Source organism: Saccoglossus kowalevskii, chromosome 18, assembly GCF_978046115.1.
Source record: "Saccoglossus kowalevskii chromosome 18, keSacKowa6.1, whole genome shotgun sequence".
Taxonomy (NCBI): domain Eukaryota; kingdom Metazoa; phylum Hemichordata; class Enteropneusta; family Harrimaniidae; genus Saccoglossus; species Saccoglossus kowalevskii.
The window spans coordinates 20077984-20100193 of record NC_140658.1 but is presented as its reverse complement, the minus strand read 5'-3'; the positions used below and the strand labels follow the sequence as shown (position 1 = coordinate 20100193).

The 22210-nt window shown below is 36.2% G+C and overlaps 1 protein-coding gene across 1 annotated transcript in view; it reads left to right on the top strand.

Annotated features, from left to right (window-relative positions):
- The window catches only part of LOC144346752 (short transient receptor potential channel 5-like), a 59191-nt gene extending 45122 nt beyond the window's left edge, over positions 1–14069 (top strand). Inside the window, exons 3-10 of the mRNA XM_078007295.2 lie at positions 736–1227; positions 6229–6601; positions 7655–7797; positions 8127–8887; positions 10076–10274; positions 10810–10977; positions 11616–11657; positions 13237–14069. Coding sequence (XP_077863421.1) covers positions 736–1227; positions 6229–6601; positions 7655–7797; positions 8127–8887; positions 10076–10274; positions 10810–10977; positions 11616–11657; positions 13237–13623 — 2565 coding nt within the window. The 3' untranslated portion in view covers positions 13624–14069. The remainder of the gene's footprint in view (positions 1–735; positions 1228–6228; positions 6602–7654; positions 7798–8126; positions 8888–10075; positions 10275–10809; positions 10978–11615; positions 11658–13236) is intronic.
- Positions 14070–22210: the final 8141 nt, after the last annotated feature.

Sequence of the window (22210 nt, the reverse complement as noted above, 5' to 3'; positions counted from 1 at the left end):
ATTACGAGAATACCTTAAAGTATACACTCAGATAGTACGCCGGTCTATACTCCAGCCGTACTGTCTTTTTGCATACTTTGAGGTATCCTTGTAATAACCTCATATTAATATGCACTTGCAATTACACATATAATCTTGTATATCAATAAATGCACCAACGGCACCACACTAAAACTGTATGAATACTGGTCCTCGGCGAGAGAGTCTGTGACACCTCAACGATGCCTCGATCACGTAGGCATGGGCAATATTGTACATCGATTAATTGAGGTTAGAATTAAAGTTATACGAAAATAACTTGCATATGTAAATGGCTGCCAAGATCTCGTAGAGGGCGAGAAAGCCACTTATTTGTTTTTTGCCCTCAGCTGTTTCATTCTTTCAAGTCAACTAACTGTTTCACTAATCGATATAACCATAGTATATGGAGCAGTGTATGCGATGAAGTAAGACAATTAAACAAAATTTGGGGGACAAAAAACAGTTTCGAGCTTCTCTCGCTCTCAAAGAGATCTCGGCGTCCATTTGCCTCTGAAGTATACAATTTGTATACAAATCTTGTCGAGAACCCAGCTACATTAATCCACTATATAATAAAGCATGTCTACATCTAACATCAAGGGACTGTTAACAATCATTAAACTGTGTTTTACTTGTTGCTGAGATGTTTTAACTAACTGATAATCTGTTTGGCATTTGCACGATTTGCTAATTGTATGTACCATCTTCTTATAGGAAGGTCTGTACTGTCGCGCCCTCAACGGCGACTTTCATGCTGACATAACTCCTGTTGTCCTGGCTGCTCATCATAATAAATACGACATTTTAAAATTATTACTGGACCTTGGGGCTCGGATAGAACTACCAGAACTGTACAACTTCCAAACCGAAGAGTTTACCTTAGAACATTCAGTCGGTACGATAAACGTCTACCGGGCGCTGGCCAGTCAGGCATACATATCACTCACCAGTGAAGACCCCATAGAGACGGCGTTTCAGCTGAGTTACAAACTTCAAAAGTTGAGTGTTCGAGATTACGAGTTCCGCTTTCAGTACGAACAATTGTCGAATCAGTGCGCCCAGTACGCGGCTGATTTGCTTGGCCACGTGAGAAACACACAGGAGCAAATAATCGTATTGAATCACAGCCCGGAGGAGTGGGCAGTGGGAGGGGACTTCACAGAACCATTGAAAGTAAAGAAGGCTATTAGATACTCACAGAAAAAGGTAAGACCTCTTTTCAAGGAAGGTGACTATCATGCAGCGCGTCGAATTTCGTGGAAATACGAACAGATATAATTAATGTATATCACAGATCCAGCATCTGCCGCAAAAACAAGATGATATCGTTCTCTCATGTTGTGGTTCTTTTCTATAAATATAGCTTTCAGGTATTTAGAAATTGCCAATCTATTTAACCTAATTTTTATGAATAATGCTTCTAGGTTGTGATCACTAAAACTAAATCTACATAATATTTTTTCCTATTTTTATTTACGGTATCTGAATAATTTTCAAATCAAAACTTTAACGTGTATAATTTGTGTGTTCTAAGCTTATTTTTTCGGCTTTTGGTACCCATGTTATATTCCCGTTTTACTTTCTCTGTGACACAATGTTTATTAATCTCATTTTCACTTGTGTAGTTATTTTATCACGGCAATTTTTACAGATGAGCTCACAGTGTTCCAGATTTACCGCAGACATGTTTAATTAAATTTAAATGTATTTTGATTGATTCTTTAGTGCACATTTCAATATATTTAGTTTAGTAGTTTATTCAAACGGTGCCAGTATTTAATTTGGGCAACTAAACTCAGATAACGGCCTGTACGCGCCTCGCGACCCCATGAGTATGCCATGTCCACGCCATGTCTACGCCATGTGTACGTCACGCCACCTTCACGTAATATACACGTGCCACGTACGTTCACACATCACGCTCGTTCTTTTGAACCAACATGGTAATACACATCGTTCTCTGGCACGGTATCGTATACGTTCATTTCTCTCTCAACGAACTTGTGCGGCAAATTTAATCATGTAAGTTCGCAGATCTTATCTGATTTGACATGATAGCAAATTTATCGACTAATCAGTTTCGTTGAGTACAGTTTAAGTAAAGTTTCAGCGTGAAGATTTGGCGTCTAATTATGTCTGTCGCCTCTTTTTATCGTTTCTATTTACACCACCCCTGAAAAAAATATGGTTCGCAAGCTGAAGTAAAAACGTTATTTATTTAGTTTTTTTACGAGTATACACGTGTACCGTGTTTATGGTCGAATATTTTAAAATATATAAATAAAGTGTATATAAAGGAATCTCATAAATTCATGGTACCTCAACTTGGAAACAGTCCCGCCCCACTCCCTATATTGGGGGGGGGGGGGCTATGCTTGTTCCCTCATTTGTTTGACCCCCCCTATCTAGGGAAAAGAAGAAAATTTAACCCCCATTTCACGGGCTTTTCCGATGAATTTCACCCCCTATCTAGGGAACTTTTCAGTCTAGAACTCCTTTTAACCCCCCCTTTTTTGTATATCTCGGGAAGTGTTTTGAAATACACCCCCTATTTTGAGAATCTCGGGAAAACAAGCAAAAAATACCCCCTTTTCTACGATTTTCTCGGGAAAATGTTCCCGAGACAGATCCTCAAAAAGTACCCCCTTTCCCGAGAAAATGGGAACGCGCATGCGGCCCCCTATGGATCCTGAGTGGGGGGGGGGGAACAGTATGTATATAGGGTATAATTTTAAGTTTCTGCACTTGAAAAGGGGTATAATTTCAGGCAGATTTTGGTTGTCTGTACTAAATGGAAGTACCATCATCCTAGACAGGAGAAACAACCCTGACATTCTGCGTCTAGTACCGTAGTCCGTTGCATTGGTTCGTATTAAACATAAAAATTCAACCGAGGTTGACAAGCCTCGTTGTAATTTTTACTGTAATTTTTAGTCCTCAAAGCAGTCAGCGCAGCGAGGTCACCTATCCATAAATAAACAAAAGAAAAACTTTCAACAAAAGGTTTTTCATTACTTTACCTTTACCTTCTAACAAACATATAAATCGAAATATGATTTACGTATTTGTATGGAAAGAGCAATCTGACTGCCTGAACATTTCTCTATCACAACTGTGGTGGCGCAATCCCCATACGCCTCTTGCTTTTGACATGCTTCACATTAATATGCGAAGGCAGTGAGCTGGAACGCTGTTCATTGAAAATTTAAGATGTGTTAATACATTGATAGAATAATTCACATTGCGACTTGGGTCAATTTTCGAATGCGTTGATATAGTCATATATATAAATGTATTATGACAATAACCACGTAAATACACTTCCTGAATATATTATAAATTGTTCATATTATTTGTACTACATCTGAATTGAAAGCTATCTAACATAGAGTATGATTTTGAAAGAAACTCTATCAAGTACTATCAGACTTCTGTCCCCTCAAATGAGTAACCTTGGAGTCGTTAGCTTGGATGGAATAATACGTAAAACGTGCACTGCTCTGAGTAATAATTACTGATTCGAATACCATGCTAACGTGATCAAGCAGAGAGTAAAAGCAGATGTTGGAATTGCTCTAACGTCTGTACCTGTAATTATTGCTACAATACAGAGGTACGCGTGCACACTGTTAATTGTGTATTTATTGTTGCAATATTGTCAAATGTACACCTAGACATTCGAACTGAGTTTGTATGTACGTGACTGCAATGCACTGTTCTAGCGATATATTCAATACAGTTGCGTAAACAATGTACAGACTTGTTAGAACTGGTTTACAATGTGTACAGTCAACTGCTTGTCACACGGGGTACATTTGAACAGAGCGAGTAATTTTTTTTTCGGAAAATCGCTGTTTTTTTAATCGAAAATCGTTGTTTTATTAATCAAACAGATATTTAAATTATTGTTTTAGTGGTTATATTAAAGTAGCAGTCATGGATATGTCATGGATAAGTTGACATATTTGGATGCATTAATCTCATAATACAGTGATATATTTAGTTTAAAATTTCTTGATAATATTTACTTGAGTAGCAAAACAAGGCAACACACCAAAATCAATTGATAATATGATTACATGTATTCCTAGAATTTTTTTTCTAATTATGACATTGAAGGTAAGAATATGGGTGCAATTTAAGTCGAAGCATATATACAAGACGAGATTTGATATGAAAAAAAAAAATACTCCCTTTTTGGTTTGACTGTTAGGTGGTGGGGTTGGGTTTCATTTTTGCGAAGACAAATAAATAAATAAATAAATAAATAAACAAACAAACAAACAAACAAACAAACAAACACACACACACACACACACACACAAATAAATAAATAAATAAATAAATAAATAAATAAATAAATAAATAAATAAATAAATAAATAAATAAATAAATAAATAAATAAATAAATAAATAAATAAATAAATAAATAAATAAATAAATAAATAAATAAATAAATAAATAAATAAATAAATAAATAAATAAACGTAGAAATGTCATGCATTAGTCTGTTAGTTAGCATTGGCATTAGTCTGGAATTATTGATTGGAAGATTTATCCACTAAATTCCAAATGCTAAGCCATGTATGTTTACGTTGTCAAGGAATACAATAAATAGAATTAATGTAGGGTTATTAATCTTAAGTTAAGGTGTAAGTTTCAAATGCGGGAAGATGGACTGCTTGGTGGACGTCGTCGCTCTTCTAGTGTTATCTAGTTTTTGAATGTTATCATTTCTGACATTCATCGTATGATACGTGAAATGCAATCTCACCTAATAAGTAAATTCACATTTGGTGGATCAAAGTAATGGCAAGACCACATGATTGCTTTCAGTATCAGTTATTGTTTGATTTGGTGATTAATATTGTCAAAATACGTTAGCAAGGCACAAACATGGCAGAATATAAAACTAAGCAACTGTTACCCTGTGCAATAAATACGTGTGGGTTAGAACGGGAAATGCTCCACACACATGCGATGTAGGCAATCAACATCGAGTTTGACACGAATAAATACAGTACAACAACGTTTAATTAATAATAGATCCCTGACACGAACATCAATTCTACACGTACTTCTACAAATGAAAAGTTCTGTATACGCAATCAATCTTCTTTTACACATGCCGTCTTCATCGGATGATTTATGCAAACTTTAACTAGCATGCTAAATCATTCAATTTGGTTTCTTGTACTTCAATTATATGCGGTCATTTCTACAGTGATGGATTGTTATCAACGACTATGAGATAACATAATGAGGGGGACATACGAGGCAAATGAGATGTTCGCGATTACCCATAATGCGCCACATTATATCAATCACATACTTTCACACACAAATATTGGGAACGGGAATCTGAATTATAATGCTGATGTTCGTTTCAGGGATCTAATATTAATTCAACGCTGTATTTTGTCGTGTCACATTCGATGTCAATTGCTAGCATCGCATGCTCAAAGAGCATTTACCATCCTAACCCACACGTATTAATTAAGATTACCTTTACTGTATTACGAAAGATTCACAGCTATATATTTGATATATTTGCCACCCTGTGTTTCTATTAATTACTGGTTATGGAATAACTCACTTTTTAATGCCGACAGTCTCGGAGAACAATTTGTTAAGTGCAATTCAATGTAAGGCCCACACATGTATGGCGCCAGTGTGTGTTAAGTTGTCTGTAAAAAGCTTTATTGCTGAATACTAAACTTGTATATAATATAAAAGTTTAGCAATCGTCACGATCCGTATGAATTTGGAATATAAAAAAAGTACGCTGGTTACAACCCAGCTACTCAACAAAATATCATTACCAATAATAATTGGACTCAAGAACGCATTTCTTTTTGCACGAACGGACGTCAACTTCACAGCTTGGATTTTTGTTATTCACCACCGGATAAAATGGTATTGATATTGACGCCGCCATTTAGGCGGTGCAAGTGGACAGAACGAGGGTCGATATCACATCGTGGTTAATAGCATACCGACGTCCCTCAATATTTGTCACACGTGAAAAGCGATGCTGTTTCTTAGGATGAATTGTTATAAAACACTAACTTGATTCAGTAATAAAAACACAGTTTTTCATCAGTATAACAAAATTAAACAATGTATTTGGTGGTCCAATCGTTGATATCGTGATACAAGAATTCTTCGTAAATGCTAATGTGTGTACCTATTTCTACTCTATTTTAGTTCATTTCCCATCCTCACTGTCAGCAACGTCTAATCGAGCGATGGTACCACGGACTACCGGCCTGGCGAAAGCACAATTACGTGAGGGCGTTGTTATTATCTCTCGTCATTGGTGTGTGTTTCCCACTCCTGGCCGTTTGTTACGTCATCTCACCTCATGCGCGAATCTCTCAGCTGCTGCGAGTTCCCTACATCCGGTTTGTATGCCACACGGCTTCGTCCATCGTGTTCCTGTTTCTTCTCGCCATCCAGTCCATGGATATACACTTCCTGTCCGGGACTGATATTAAAGCCACGGATCAACATGACGAATGGGATCTCAACAATATACACACGAGTGCATCTGGGATTTTGATCACGTGTTACATTTTGAGTAAGTTTTACACGTCTTCATAAAACCGGGGGCGAGGTGATCCAGGGTAGTACATAAAATAGGTATAACAAGCTGCCACTTATTTCTTACTAAATTAGATGATAATAAATATATTATGCTTAAAGCATGTCTATTTCATGTTTCTCGACTATACAGACCCATTTTTTTCATTATTGTGATTTTAGATATAAAACATTGTCAATCTGTTTAAATTTTGTTGAGTTTCCTCTTGTCTCTAACACAATATCCAGTAAAAATCTAAGTACAGAATTATCATAATTGAAACATGTATAGAAAGTGCACTGAATTAATGCTTTAAATTCTCAGACCCGCAAATTGAAATATACTAATGAAAATATACATACTAGAAACATGTCTCTCACACGTATTAAATAGTGATCGTAAGATTGCGAGGTCACTAGATTGCTGGTGCGACGACGTAGTGCTCTTAAGAATGAATGTTAGCCAGCAATCTTTCTCTGTTTTCTTATTGTACAAATAAATTGCAAAGTAGCTACGTCGATCTAACCATGCCTATGAACTCCCAACGGTAGTGACATGTACTTCATATAAATTAAGTTTATGTTGACTTACGAATATTATATATATATATATATATATATATATATATATATATATATATATATATATATATATATATATATATATATATATATATATATATATATATATATATATAATTATATATTATACAGATACGTATGTAAAATTGGACCAGGAGAGGGGTCTTCGGAGTAAATATTTTACAAATGTCTTGTTTATGGAATACAATAATTTACCGCTAGAGACACGTCTGTTCATTCGTGCGCTAACAAATTAGTTTCGAAATTAAAGTACTTTCAGATATGTTTCCTTCTCAAGAAAAAATCTCTGAGCATGTTGAACATATTTTCATTTGTTAAAGGGCAGCATAACCTTTTTTTCGAAAATCCTCTCCGTTTACTCTGCACGGAAAATCGGTAATCATAGACCAATGATGCGACGTAAACAAGATAGCAATTGTAACTGACATCATCATTATGTTCATTTCAGGTACAACAGTTATTGAGTTCAAAGAGCTTTGGGCTAAAGGGGCACGCGTTGTCAAGGACAACGTCAGTTGGAAAATGATAGACTATTTCACGCTGTCTTTATTTTGGATGTGGTTAGCGTTGCACGTCACATCAATTTTCAAGGTAAGCTGGTGAATTTTTCTCTTGACTAACAGAGAAACGGCGACACTTTCTGATGTGAAATGTGATTACAGCTCCACTTTTCAGTCTTCTAGTTTTAGTAATCAATTATCGCCTGCGCCGATTGGTTGAGGGAACGTCTCTACCGACAACATTGATGGTTCTTGTGTAGATTTGTATCTATTAGTTTTGCTGTTTAACTTGGTTTCTGCACTTGCCGAGAAGTCAGTTTTGACTACAATAAACCATGCGCAATATTTTAAATATTATATAAAAAGAAGATGCTATTTTTTTGCATTGTTATACCTATTTGTTCTTCACTTTTCTTCCAGGATTTGTCAAACACGACCGGGCATATAAACGGCGACAACACATCGAACCACATTGTGAGTGAAGTTCATTTAAACACGAGCACATTGCACAACGACATTGACCTGGCATATGGAATACATCAGACTGGACACAACCTCGATCAGGGGAATATTACCAGCAGAGGGCATGCAAATACAACATTGAGTAACGATATAAAGAAATACTTGGACGAGGCTGTGGCACGAATTCTGCTTTATCAAGACATTACCCGGGATAACATAACGGACGTAGTCGAATTGCGAATGAATGAGATTGAGATGAACTTACTGAAGGTATTGCAGGCAAAGGATTTCAATGAGAGGACACCTGTTGAAAGTACTCACAGTAGAGTTCGGCGCGCAGTAACGAGGATATCGAACCAACAGTTAGGAGGCGGATCGTCACTTGGCGGTAATCGTAACATGTTGGGTTACAATTTGTCATTGCATTTCCTCCCGACTACACACCCAATTCTGGTCGCGGATGGATTATTTGCTATAGCTAAAGTGTTAAGTTTCCTACGACTCATTCGAATGACGGTGGTCCATCTTCAAATAGGACCGATGCAAATATCGCTGGGACGAATGATGATTGACATTTCAAAGTTCTTCGTCATTTTTTGTCTGGTCTGGTTTGCTTTTTCTGTGGGACTCAATCAGCTCTACTTCCATTATGCTAAAAAGATCAGATCAATATGCGAGGCGGATGAGTTTCAACAAGTGTGTTGGCAACCTTACGGCAGGTGAGCACCACTGTAGTTTCTACTTCAAACCAGGGCACGGTGAATGCAGTGTACCTGTGTTTGTCACGTGTTTATTTATTAGCCCGTTGTTTACAGTATGGAGAACTTTGTATATATAGCCATGCGCCGATACGTATGCTGTAAAACAGTCCATTGAATCAGTAAAATGTGAGACAATAAACAGTTTTTTAACGAGGTATCTCATAATTCATCATTCAAGCTTGGTATTGAGCGTAGTGGATAAATGGATCTCACGAGAGCGACGGGTGCGCTCCTTTGATAGCGTTTCTGTTGAGGATGAATATTATTTCCTATTTATGTCTCCTCCTTATGTCGATCGTAGGATTATACATACTCACGTTGGCTCCCGTGTTCTACTGTAAAGCGAAACAAAATAATATAGGCGACATTTACTACTTCTTTCACTAGTTTGTTCTAATTTGTCATGAGTACATAATAACAACTAAGAAAAAATTGACTTTATTCATAAACAAATAAACAAATCATTTGAGAATCAATGGATTTTAGACATGCATAATGATAATAGAAAACAAACCTTGGCTAAAATAAACTAAGAACATACAGACTTTTTAAACAAGATTTGAAAATTGAAAATTACTTAATTAATGTGCAGAACCATGGTCTTAGAAGGTTAATTGCAAAATTCAGGACAAGCAACCATGACATTAAAATTGAGAAGACATAATAATGTGCCACTGGATAAAAGAACTTGTTATATTTGCATATAATTGAGGATGAGCAACTTTTTGTAATGAAATGTCCAGCTTACAGTCATCATAGATACTAATTATTCTTGACTGCACAAAATAAAGTTCCAAATTTCGATAAAGAAAACAGTCAGAATAAATTCATACTGATTATGGCAAACCATACTCTAGCACCAGCCTTAGCTGTCTTCTTAAACAACAGCTATGGAACAAAACAGCAACAACTATCAGTGTATTAGGTTACATTTTGTGTTCATTCTATATTCTGTATTCACCATTGGTTGCAAATTGTCTTTATTTTTTTATTTATAATTGTTTTTGAATTGTTTTATAATTTTAGAATATTTTTTTTTTAGATTATATTTTTTAAATTTCTTTTTGTAAGACCCTTTTTATCCATTCCTAATAAATTATTTTCATGTATGTCAAAAAACAAACAAACATATTCTATTTTTTTCAGTATCACAGACGCACTGAGCACACTGTTTTGGACCTTGTTCGGAATGTCTGATTTGGCCAGCCTCGATGTTTACGGATTGGACCATTGGTTCACAGAAGCCATTGGTAGACTATTGTACGCTGCATATCACATCTTGGCAATAGTAGTACTGTTAAATATACTCATAGCCATGATGAGTAACACGTATACGCGTATTGAGGCAAGTAAATAAACCTTAGATGTGAATGTCCGACCAGATCTCGTATCCGCCGAGATCTCGCATAAAGCGAGACAGACATAGGATTTGTATTTTGGCCATTAAATACTGGTGAATTCTCTCCACCATCGCGTTCAGTGTTTCCCTGGTGACGGACGGTGGCGATAGAGAATAGAACACTATAAATTTGAAAGTATGAATACGTGACTCTCTCACTCTCAACGAGAACTTGGCGGCTATTTTCGACTAAGATCATTAGGTAATGTTCAAGATAAAATTATGCACTATTTGTCAGTGTCGTTCAGCTCGTCGAAGACATTTGTATTAATATTCTTACGCGTAGAACGTTCGCGAGAAAATTACCTGCGGAAACACGTTCATTTTAATTTTCTAGGGAAAATCATGGCGGGTTTGCGTATTGGATAGAGCAACTGGGTCAGACAGATATTGGTTCGTCTATTCTGGTTTGACTGAGCGCACCGTTTCAGAATACGCCACGGTATTATAACAATGTGTCTGAATTTCGTTTATTCTGCAGGAAGACGCCGATATCCAGTGGAAATACTCTCGCTCCCGTCTCTGGATGAGTTTCTACGAAGAAAATTCAACGCTGCCTCCACCATTCAGCCTGTTTCCCACATTACATTGCGTGAAAACCATGTTCGCACCTGGCAGTAAACTTTGTGGTGGAAGAGAACGTAAAAAGGTACAACAAGCAGATTACTCAAATAGGCATTCAGTCACAGTCAAATAATCACATGCCAGCGAGATAGCAAATAATGCAAACACACATCAGGTAGATAGTAAAGATCACATATGTCAAGGTGATGGTAAACGTCACTTTTGTTCACACACGTCAGGGAGATACATCATCACACATGTCAAGGTGTCGGTAAGATCACACATGAGAGAAAGTCGGTAGAGGTCACACATTTCTGAAAGTGGCAAAGGTTAAACATGCCAGTGAGTTCATATTGGAAAAATGCCACATACATGAAATCTTCGCGTTGGGCAAGTCAGAATCACCTGCATCATAATCTAAAATATTGTAATATATTGTTTTTCGTGGGTTATTTTTCGATTGAACGTAGAGGGACAATCAACCACCAAATTTAACTCACATTTGCCGTCAGACTGTAGTTAGTATAACACTTTGAAAAAAAATCATTGGTCATTAAGCCCAGACTTAACAAATAATCTTCCATGAAGTAAATTCTAGTGCAAACAACACGCATCTGTACCATAATCCCATAATCAGATGACTTCCATATAAAACACATTGATCTTTTGGTTGTTAAACTTTCTTTATTAATGACAAGTTCGGTATTTTTTTCTCGTTCCCAGAAGAAACAAACTATGATAGAGAAGAAAGACAAGGAATATAAGGTAAGCAAGTAATCAACAAGACGATCATTATTATCATTCATTTATAATTGTAATCATGTTATATTAGTTAATCAGTGGAGTCTGTGCAATACGTAGGATGCGTCATCGTATGACACAATCGGAGCCGTATCACCAATTCCCTTCGACATGTGTATATATGTACTAGGATACGTACACGATTGATTTCCATACCAGACTTGTTGGAGGTTGATATTTAATATTATTATATATCTGTCACCGTAACGCCATAAGTTACAGCGTGCCGTAATTTTGCGGTATTTTACGGGGTATTTTCATCATACCATATAAGGAAATGTGAATTTCAAATGTGGAATGATTACGCGCGTATTAAGCGTCTTCTTAATAATAAAAACAAACATGGTTGCCACCAGGGGTTGACATGACTCCACACAAAGAAGTTCGCTGATTCTGTTCACTGATTCGCCGTCGCGTCGACTTCCGCTGTACTGTCTTCGTGCATACTTTGAGGTATCCTCGTAATAACCTCATATTATCTAACGTATCAGTGTAATAAACCAATACTGCATGTACATAAGCAATGATAAGATATTTTGACATTTTAATTCGTATCAACCAGTTCAAAATGATATATAGTCATAAGTTTCTGACCAATACAATTTATACTTTGATTATACATTTATTTTCTTGAAAAGTTATTGGCGGGTATGTTCCTAGCAACCAGTGACATACTCCAAACGCGGGTCCAATAGTCTGTTGTTCCAAACCGATCATTGCTTGCAGCTATATTATTTGTTGTTATTTGTTTATCACAACACGGACAAACACCATTGACACAAAGAGAAAACACAATGCTTAACATAACACCAAATTGTATTCCTTTTTTGCGGGGTGGGGGATTATTGCTAAACCACAAAATAAGAATTTTGAATTGCTGGTACGGATATAGTTAAATAAACCCAAAATTATATTCGTCTTCAATATTGCGTTGAATACGATATTTACAACATCTTTGATCAAGTTAGACATGTTCATGTCCTCCCTTTCAATACGCAGATTGTGAGAGCAACGTAACCATGGTAACACGCCTTTACATTTAAAATATGAATTCAAAGCAGATATTTGATCAAGTGACGACTTCAAATTTTGATGTGAACGGACAGAAAGGAAGTTTATTTTTCATATCCAAACATCCGTGAAACCGCGCTGCCTCCTTCTCCACATTAACAGTGACGTAAGGTGTGGAGTCAAACCATGTGCTGCTTTGTGTTTTCAGGGACAAATCAACACTGAAATGCACAGCAGTATGTAAGGACACGGTCTACCATGTACAAATTACCTCTGATGATTCGCCACGATAGAGCATATTCATTAAAGTGTCAATCATTTGAAATCCGGAAAGTAGGGATTGCGGTGATGGGATTTGGATTATTCATATATTTTATTTATGTCATGGCTAGAAACAATGTATTTTATTCACACTGTTTTCAGTTCTTTCACATTTTATAAGTAGTCGTCGTGCCATTTTATCTTTTTATTATATCTTCACCCACAACATTGTTTTCACATAATTCTTCATGTTATTTTTTCACACCTGTAGGACGTGGTGCATCAGTTGGTTCAGCGCTATATTTTCAGCATGAGAAGAGCTTCAGGGGAGGACGACAGCGCCACTATACCTGACCCATGGATAATACAACTGAAGCAAGACGTCTCCGGATTCAAATACGATATGTTTGAAACCCTGGGCAATATGGACAGTCGCATGAAACACATACAGCATACAGTGGACGACTCGGCTAGCGTGGAGTCTGAGAAACAGATAGGAAACGACGTCATGCGTGCACTGGAGGGAGCAATCGAAGAAGCCGAGACGACAATTCTTCCGGTCAGGCCACAGATTTTCCGAAACCTAGCGAATTTGGAAGAAGAAATGAAATACATGGATGAAGATCTTGACAGATTAGAAGACACGAGACGACTGTAGCATGTCATTTGTAATCAGGGAAACTCGCTATTTACGAAAGAAATGCAATATAATACTAATTACGATAAAATGCTAAATTATATAAATGAAATGATATTAATCGGATATGTTTTCAGACGCCAGAATGCCATCGTCTTGAAATAAAGACTGTATATTTATGTGTATATACACGTACAATTAAATAATAACTACTCCTTATACGTAATAATGCTTTGCTCTAAATACCACCAATTGTTATCAAAGCGTCTGTTCTGACTTGTTGAAGACAATCTGATATTTGACATTTTTATATTATATTATCATATTCTGTTCACATTTCGTGTGCGCCCTCTGCGTCGATAAATGTACATGCTGCCAAGTATTCATAAAAAGAAAGAAAAGGACGAGTCATAATTGTGACAGATATTGTAGCCACGGGGAACCAATAAAGACATTTGTACAACTTATCTTCTTACTTTCTATACGTTCTAGAATTGTATGGGATTAAATAGAAATGGTCTCCGGAATGCGTATACATACTTCCAAGTTATCCTATTATCCCAGTTACTAGCGCCATATGCACTATATTATGGTGATGGTATCATGGTAACAGGGTTGTCATTGGGGTCAATTGTAATCAAATAGACAACCAATAATTGTTAATTTTAAAATTGACCCCGGAATGTAAGTTTTCTGTCGATCTTAAAACAATCAAACAAGTAGTCAAATATAATTTTCTTGGAGCTTTGATAACAACAGACGGTGAATCTTATACAGAAATCAACAGAAGAATTGGCATGACCATGGCGGTATTTGGGAAACTAGAAAAAATACTGAAAAAACAGAAAGGTAACAATGGAAACTAAAAGAGGATTTCTAAAGTGATATGTGAGCTCCGCCCTGACATGTGAAAAAAGTTGAGGCTGCAGAGATGGGATTTTACAGACTGAAGAATGCTACCATTTCTTGGTTAGAGTAAACCTACAAAGAAGAAGTTCTCTGAAAAGCAGGAACCGAAAAAACAAACATCAAACAGATGAAAAAAAATTACAGATTAAATGTCTCATTTAAATTGTTACAGGTAGAATGGAGGGAAGAACCCGAAAGACAAAGACTGATATGTGTACATGGCCCAGGCGAATAAAACACGCACGATTTCAATGATTGATTCACCACGTAATTCACCATGTAAATGTACTTGAAAAGCTAAAAAGCCACGATACTTGTTTGTGAAAATAGTGCTCTATTCTCTGCGGCCTTCGCACCCACAAATCCTAATACCATAGTTATAGAGGGCAATGGGACAACGAGAGATCACGACGGTCATGTACAAATAAGGTCTGTACAAACACCCCGATAGAAAAGATTATTTACGGGACAACATGAGCATTAATGTGTATGCTTATAAGAATTGCATTTTATGTTTCTACAATTGGTACATGGTCTGCGCAATACTATTCTATTCAATTATGCAATATATTGTGTTAATATCACCCATGAATGTATACATTCGTATAATTACGCTGTGCATTCCCATGAGTACGCGTAATTAATTTTCAAAGAAATGCCGAGGGTTGAATTCAATTTACTTAATAGAAGCTTTTAACGACGGTCGAAGAATACATCATAGTCGTTTAAAGCCTTATTGATGGACCAATGCAGATTATGGACTTATTTTGGGATAACATACAATCCGCTGGTTTGTGTGATGATTAATTCGATTATAATTTGAAAAAATGAGTTAGATACTAGTATAACAATGATATAAATCAATCAAGTTCAGATAAAGATTTCTAAGTTCTTTATTCTTAGACTGGTTATATAAATACGACTACATCGCACTTACATTTGATCCATTTTTCATATATTCACTATCTTAGTGATATTATTTGTATTGCAACTGACATGAAAGCTCCTGTCTTCCGTGTAAATTTGTATGCAATGGAAATTAACCCCTATTGTATATATCAAGATTCACGCCAGCTACGTCAATGACACAACGCATCGAACGTTAAGTGGTCCCAGGACATGAGTACGTACGTCAAATTTCACTTGGAAATGTAGATAAACTAAGAAGTTTATAACTAAACAATGGTGAACTTTCCGCCAACGATGGTATACTTTAGTTTATTGGGTGGTGGAGAACCATGGGCAATGTGTAATGTCACCAATGTCAGTGAATGTAACACATACCACAGACCCTCTATATAGGGACTTTGCACCTACATACAATTAAACCGGAACTAGATGCGCGCATTTACAGCGTACAATAAACGACACACAGACACGCGCTCTCCTGAGGTCGAAAGTTCGTGGATCAATTTAGCCAAAGTTATGTAAACAAAAAATACATGTTTTCGACCATTACTTGTTATAACGTTCAATAAAGTAATTTAGTCACGAATTAATTTGAAAGATCATGCAATTGTTTTTGTATAAAATGATTTTGTCTGCACGTCAATTTAGGTTTAGATATGCCAGCGTCATTAACGGTTTGTCTGAGTAAAAGAGCATATCAATTATCATTTTCCATATGTTCATGGTAGTTTGCCCCGTCCTACGTATCTTAACTCCAACAAACTGCAGAGCCTTTCTTCTCTGATCACTTATTCTCAGTCGACCTTGAGACGGCGGATAGAAAATAATTTACGCACACTATTTACGTTTGCTAAAAAGAGGTCGTAAACAGTTTTATGAACAACATGAAACAACACGTGATCTGGTTTCTTAAAATGTCTAGTGATAACAAATACATAGTTTAAATCACCTGGTCAATATATATTCCGTATTTGTCGTGTTGTCGATCATGAGCCCAGTCATTTAAAAAACTGGACAGCTGCCAATACGACCATTACGTGAATGATTAAAGCAATTATCTTCAAATAAATCTGGCGGAGTTGTACTACCTACGAGTACGTTATGTGTCAAAGCAATCGTTTAAATAATTTTACTACAGTACATGATAGAATTGAACCAAATTTAGAACGTTCGTCTTGGACAACATCTAATGAAATACATTAGAACACTTGAGACAATATTTGATGGAGTTTTGTGAACTAGTAATATTGGTTAATGGTTTAACTGCCGCATTCTATACAGCAAATTACATATAGTGTGTGGTTTGTGTACATTATAACGCTAATTGAAGACAAGTCCCGGATATAACACACGATTTTCATTGAATTCCGATTACTTAGTACTTAGAGTAGGCATTAACACACGCGTAAATGTAGTAATGATCTCCGTTGAGTATAATAATGTGTTTCGTTTATTCCTGGGCCGGCCTGGGGACTGAAGTGCTAGTAATATTGTTTATCCAGCAACATGTTTTTATCACTTTATACTAGCCTTACTAAAAGTGGCAAGAGGATCGTTGTAGTGCTTTTATCATCAGACACGCATTCTTGTCCCATGTTTTACGCTCTGTGCCGTAAACGCCACATCTACTCCAGTGTATTGAATGTATATTTCATTTTTTTTATGATTTCAATAATTGCTTTTTCAAATACGGGATATATGATCTCTTTCACTTTATATCCTGTAATAAAGATTTATTAATAATAATAATTAATAATGTTTGACGATGGACTGTCATTACCGTTTTATTTATAGCACATTGGTGGAAATAAGATTGCATTTCACGACAACGTGTCAGTTTTAGAGATTCAATATCCGAAGATGGATCGCTGGTACAACGAGTTTTCTTTTTGTTTGACTATATGTTACACAGTTAAGCGGAATTGACGGCGAGAGCACCTATTGATTACGAACGAAGTGCTATTATACAGAGATGAAAGCTACTGTTTCACAAACCGTCATAATATAATATTACTATCGGCATAGATTTGTTCATGTTCCTACTTGCCTTCATTAGCAGCTGAGTAGATTGTACTTATTCTAAGTGTTTGATATCTCAAGAGACATTCTTCAATGCACTCGCCAAGAGACAGGAAATAAACCAATAATACATTTAACGATATTGCCATAGTAACTTCTACGCAACTAAGGAAATCACGCTGTCTAGACACCATGCTGTACAAAATAGGTTTTCAGTTTTTGCATAATTCGGCACTGAATCAGGCAGGTGGGCCACGTCGAGCCTCGCTTCAATATCGCACTGCATGAAATTGGAATTAAATGTGTTCAAAGACAATTTCCTCGAGCGACGTGACGCCAAATGAATTCGAATTAATGGCGCATGTTTACGTTGTATATACGTAGTTACAGAGAACGTGTTCAAATTTCTCGCTGTGATGAGACCCATAGTTCTATTCTGCAGACATAGTGATGAAACATGTGAACAGCAAAAGAAAAAGATCGAAAAAAAATAAGTTAGTTATTTAAAACTTTGTTTTTTGGAAATCAAACGACGCTAGAGTGTGCGTCTTTGTTACATAATTTGAATATGTATTAATTTTGTGTATTACTTGTCAAATTAAAAAAAAATATTATGTTTTGTTTATGTTATCAAATGTATACGGTACTTTAACAAAGCCACGTTAATAAATCACGTACATACGTATGTTTCCTTTTGTTAAATTGATGTGATTAGTTAGCGTATCGTTAACGCCATAGATTATCATTGTCGTTATATCAAAGTTGATTTATAGTGGTGACAATTATCATGCGTCGAGTTCTAAGTCTAATATATACTGCGAAACTTTAGAATTCAAAGCCCAGTGTTTGTTAGTGGATGCACATATGCATGTGTGCGTGTCAGATGAGTGCTATATGCAAAGACATAAATTAATAACTTATATTCACTATCTGCTGAAAGTAATTAGTAATGTAAAATCTCGTTGAGAGCGAGATTGGCACGTGACTTGATTTTATCCCTCAAAAAGTGTTGCATTCACCCCGTCATTTCATCCACTGTTCCAATTACAATGGTTACATATAGGCCAGGGGAACAAGAAACGCGATGAAGGAAAACAATGAAGTATTTAAGAGACAGAAAAAAAGTATCGTGGCATACTCGCCTTCAGCGAGATCTCGGCGGCCATTTATTTCTAAGGTCTATTCACCTTTTGCATCTACTGAGTAGTGTGCGCATTATTATTAAAGTACCGGTATATTGAGGTACTATTTATCTGAATTGAAAATTGTTGATTCAGCTGGTATTGGTATTTGGAGGAGGGTCTTGGGTAGTTTAGATCATAACATAACTAGTAGATAGAAGAGTGTTTCGAGCAATGAATTGAAAGATTTGATGTACTGCAATAAACTACAACTAAATCCTGAGAAAACAGATATTTTAGTATTTGGCATGCATCATCAAATTAAGAAATTAAATTTGATTTCCCTCGAGTTGGATAATACTTTAATTTCTGTCAGAGTTGATGTTCGTAATTTTGGGTATGATGTAACATTTGAAGTCATGTCGGTCATGCAACAAATTGTCATTTTACCGTCTGCCGTTGAAATACTGTCGCGGGAAACGCCGCAACAGTTTCGTACCTTCGAAAGGTCAAGACGAGGCATGTCTGTTTTACATGCTTCGACCTTTAACCTAAACCTCGTAATCCTCAGCATTTTAGTAGGATTTGAGGATATACTCGTTCGTATGCTGAAGGCTAATTAGGAACGTGTGTCACATTCAATACTGTGTAAATAGCGACCTCTAGTGTTGAAGCGCCTCTGTGACGTCAAAAAGACGCATACAAGTGAAGCCGATGTCGTTCAAATAGATGACTTTTGTTTTGTTTTGTTTTGTTGTGTAGTCGTTTGTTATCTAATACATATTACAATATCTCAATAACATACAAATTATTGAATGACGACTGAATATCAAAATGTTACCAACACTTCAAACGACCTTACACACCAAACAATTGATTGACAGAACGAATAGCCAATCACCAATAGTGTTATAGTGGGCGTGGTTACATAATACTACAATGGTGTTACTGGCCATAATTCTCCACTGCAATTTTTGAAGCAGCATGTTCGAATGTTTTTGTTTTGTGGTTGTTATTTCGTGAGATTGAAGTCGTAAGGAAGGTGTGGTCCTGCATGCTGAGTCAATGTCACTGAGAATTATTTGTTGAAGGCGGAATTAACTTGACCTTTGCCTCCTCCTTCAGACCACCTCTCGCGATTCTTAGGGAAGGTGTCTTATTTCTTTATAATTGTAAGCATATGTAATGGAGATAAAACCATTATCGATCTTCTTTCATTAATATACATAACTGGAATTCATTAGAAACGAGAAAGGATGACGAACCGATTGTTAACAATCGTTCTTTAAAATGCCGTTTTATATGTTGTTTAACATACTATGCATTGTACAGTAAAACGCAATTGTCTAATTCGACGTACAGAATGGGCTTTACTTGGTTTACCGTCCTTGAATTACATTTCTTTAATGACCTATTTTGAAAAAAAAAACATCATAGAAATTCAACATGAGAATTGTGATTATTAATATCTGTATTTAAGATTGCAACATATTAACTAGATAAAAGGTTAAGTAATCACTAGTTCTTTTTCCCAAGACTCCCACTCAGAAAAGGTTACGTAGTGTCAGCAATCAAAATACTGATAATGTGTAGTGCGTCTAACTAAAAGTCTCGCATAGTCGTAAGTCTCGCGATACTGTGTTATGCAATGAACACATTGGCAACGTCACTAAAGGGGTTACCATGGTATTCGGTTAGCGTGCTGCCTCATCAAGCAAGCAATTTCAGCGATTTGCCTTTAATCTGCGATCAGGCTCTTTAAATGAACCCGTACCATTGATGTGGAAGCATTTTGATGTCATTTAAAATAATGTCTTTTTACAACTGGGAGAAATAAAATGGAGGATTGTTATAAAACACTGTGCATTCAGGTAAGGTTTACGTTTTATGGCACAGTTAATACAAATGAAACAATCGGTTTCAGACTATATTACAGACCGTAATTCGGACGTCTGTAATCACAAGCAAAGATTATACACACACATGATTGATCTATTGATCTATAGAAAACATATGATAGATGATCAGATTTGTCCGCACTGCGAAAACAAACAAGAGGAACAGTGACAGATTGGATGTACGATGCATGAGACGGCCGAAAAAACGGATGTATATAGACAATTAAAAGCCATCGTGGGAATTGTAGATGATACTGAAGATGGGGGCGCGCTATACTACTCGTGATGCTTCTTGTATCCCGATATAATTGTATACGTTTTTGAATATGTCAAAGGTCATACAACCTTTTATTTTGTGTAGTGAAAATTCACTATTTGTCAAATTATTCTCTTCAGAAAAGTATTGTCATTAAAGTTGAAAAACATGTATACTAGTATATGTGCTATAGGGCAACAATACACAAGAAAATACCTGGATTTGTGAACTTTGGGGGGGGGGGGGTTATGCAAAAAGTATATTGCCGCGATCAATCTATTTTAAATATAAGAACTCCCTTGGCGTGTAAAATAGATTTTGCAATCACTGCTATCACTTACCGTGCTTATTGAGTATACAAACACGTACGCAACTGAATATTTATCAAGCGCTTCAAAGAACGAGTCCATGTCGCAACGAAATGAAAACATGGTTCACCTCTACATTTCTATGGGTTCCGGTGGCAAGGCTGCTGTATAAATCGAATCACTTGTCTGGTACTTATAATTCAATAATGCGCAATTAAGTAAGGATTCGACGCTTTGAATACGTAACAGTATTTTTTTAATAATATCCGCCTGGTCTACCGGTTTGTATTGTGAACAAAAGCTTGATTGATTATTGCGAGTGTTTCGTGAAACTTGTTGCAAACTCTATATCTTATTTAGATAAGCGTACGTTACTGTAAGGTTGCTTTTTTGCTGATATATACTTTCATAACGTTGGCATGAGAAAATGCTTATCTGGTGAGATGCAATAAGCTACATCGTGATTCTTAGCCATTGTCACGTGACATACATCGTGAAATTATAAAAGGTTGAAAATTACACACGCAGACAAACAGTGAAGAAGGGTCCATGCTTGTGGAGTGTTTCAACATCGAGCGCAACGCAGTTAATCATAGTACGCGGTTTCCAGAAATACTAAAGCAATACGTGACTGCAATGGAGAGTCATTTGTGAATAGAGTGGAATTACTGTGCTCACATGTACCGTATACTTGGCATTTCTCGCACTGTACTATCGGCACTAGTATTGATATACTTTCTACTTCACATGGCGTATCCAATTGCTTATCAGTTGATATATTTTCCACGAATCTTCCATAAATTACCTCGTGGGCATGATAATAACTCTGATTCTTGTAAACTTTAACCCTGGTTAAATTACCAAAAAAAAACACAATGTTTAACTACCGAAGGATTAATACAATGATTGTTTTAATTGAGTGTATACACATTCAGCAATCCGCTATCAATAACCAAAGTATTGGGAAAGTCATCATGACAAGATCTGGAAACGAAGTCACGTATTAGCTATCATGGCCCCTAGCCTTACATACGCGCAATATATTATGAAGCAGTTAATTAAGTTTAACACTTTAAACATAAAAATCACTACTGACACTGTCACGTTTTAGAGTAGCGTGCTAGAATTTTTTCTAAAAATGTATAGACTTTCATGAGAGAGAAACAAAAAAAAAACAAAACGTGTAAA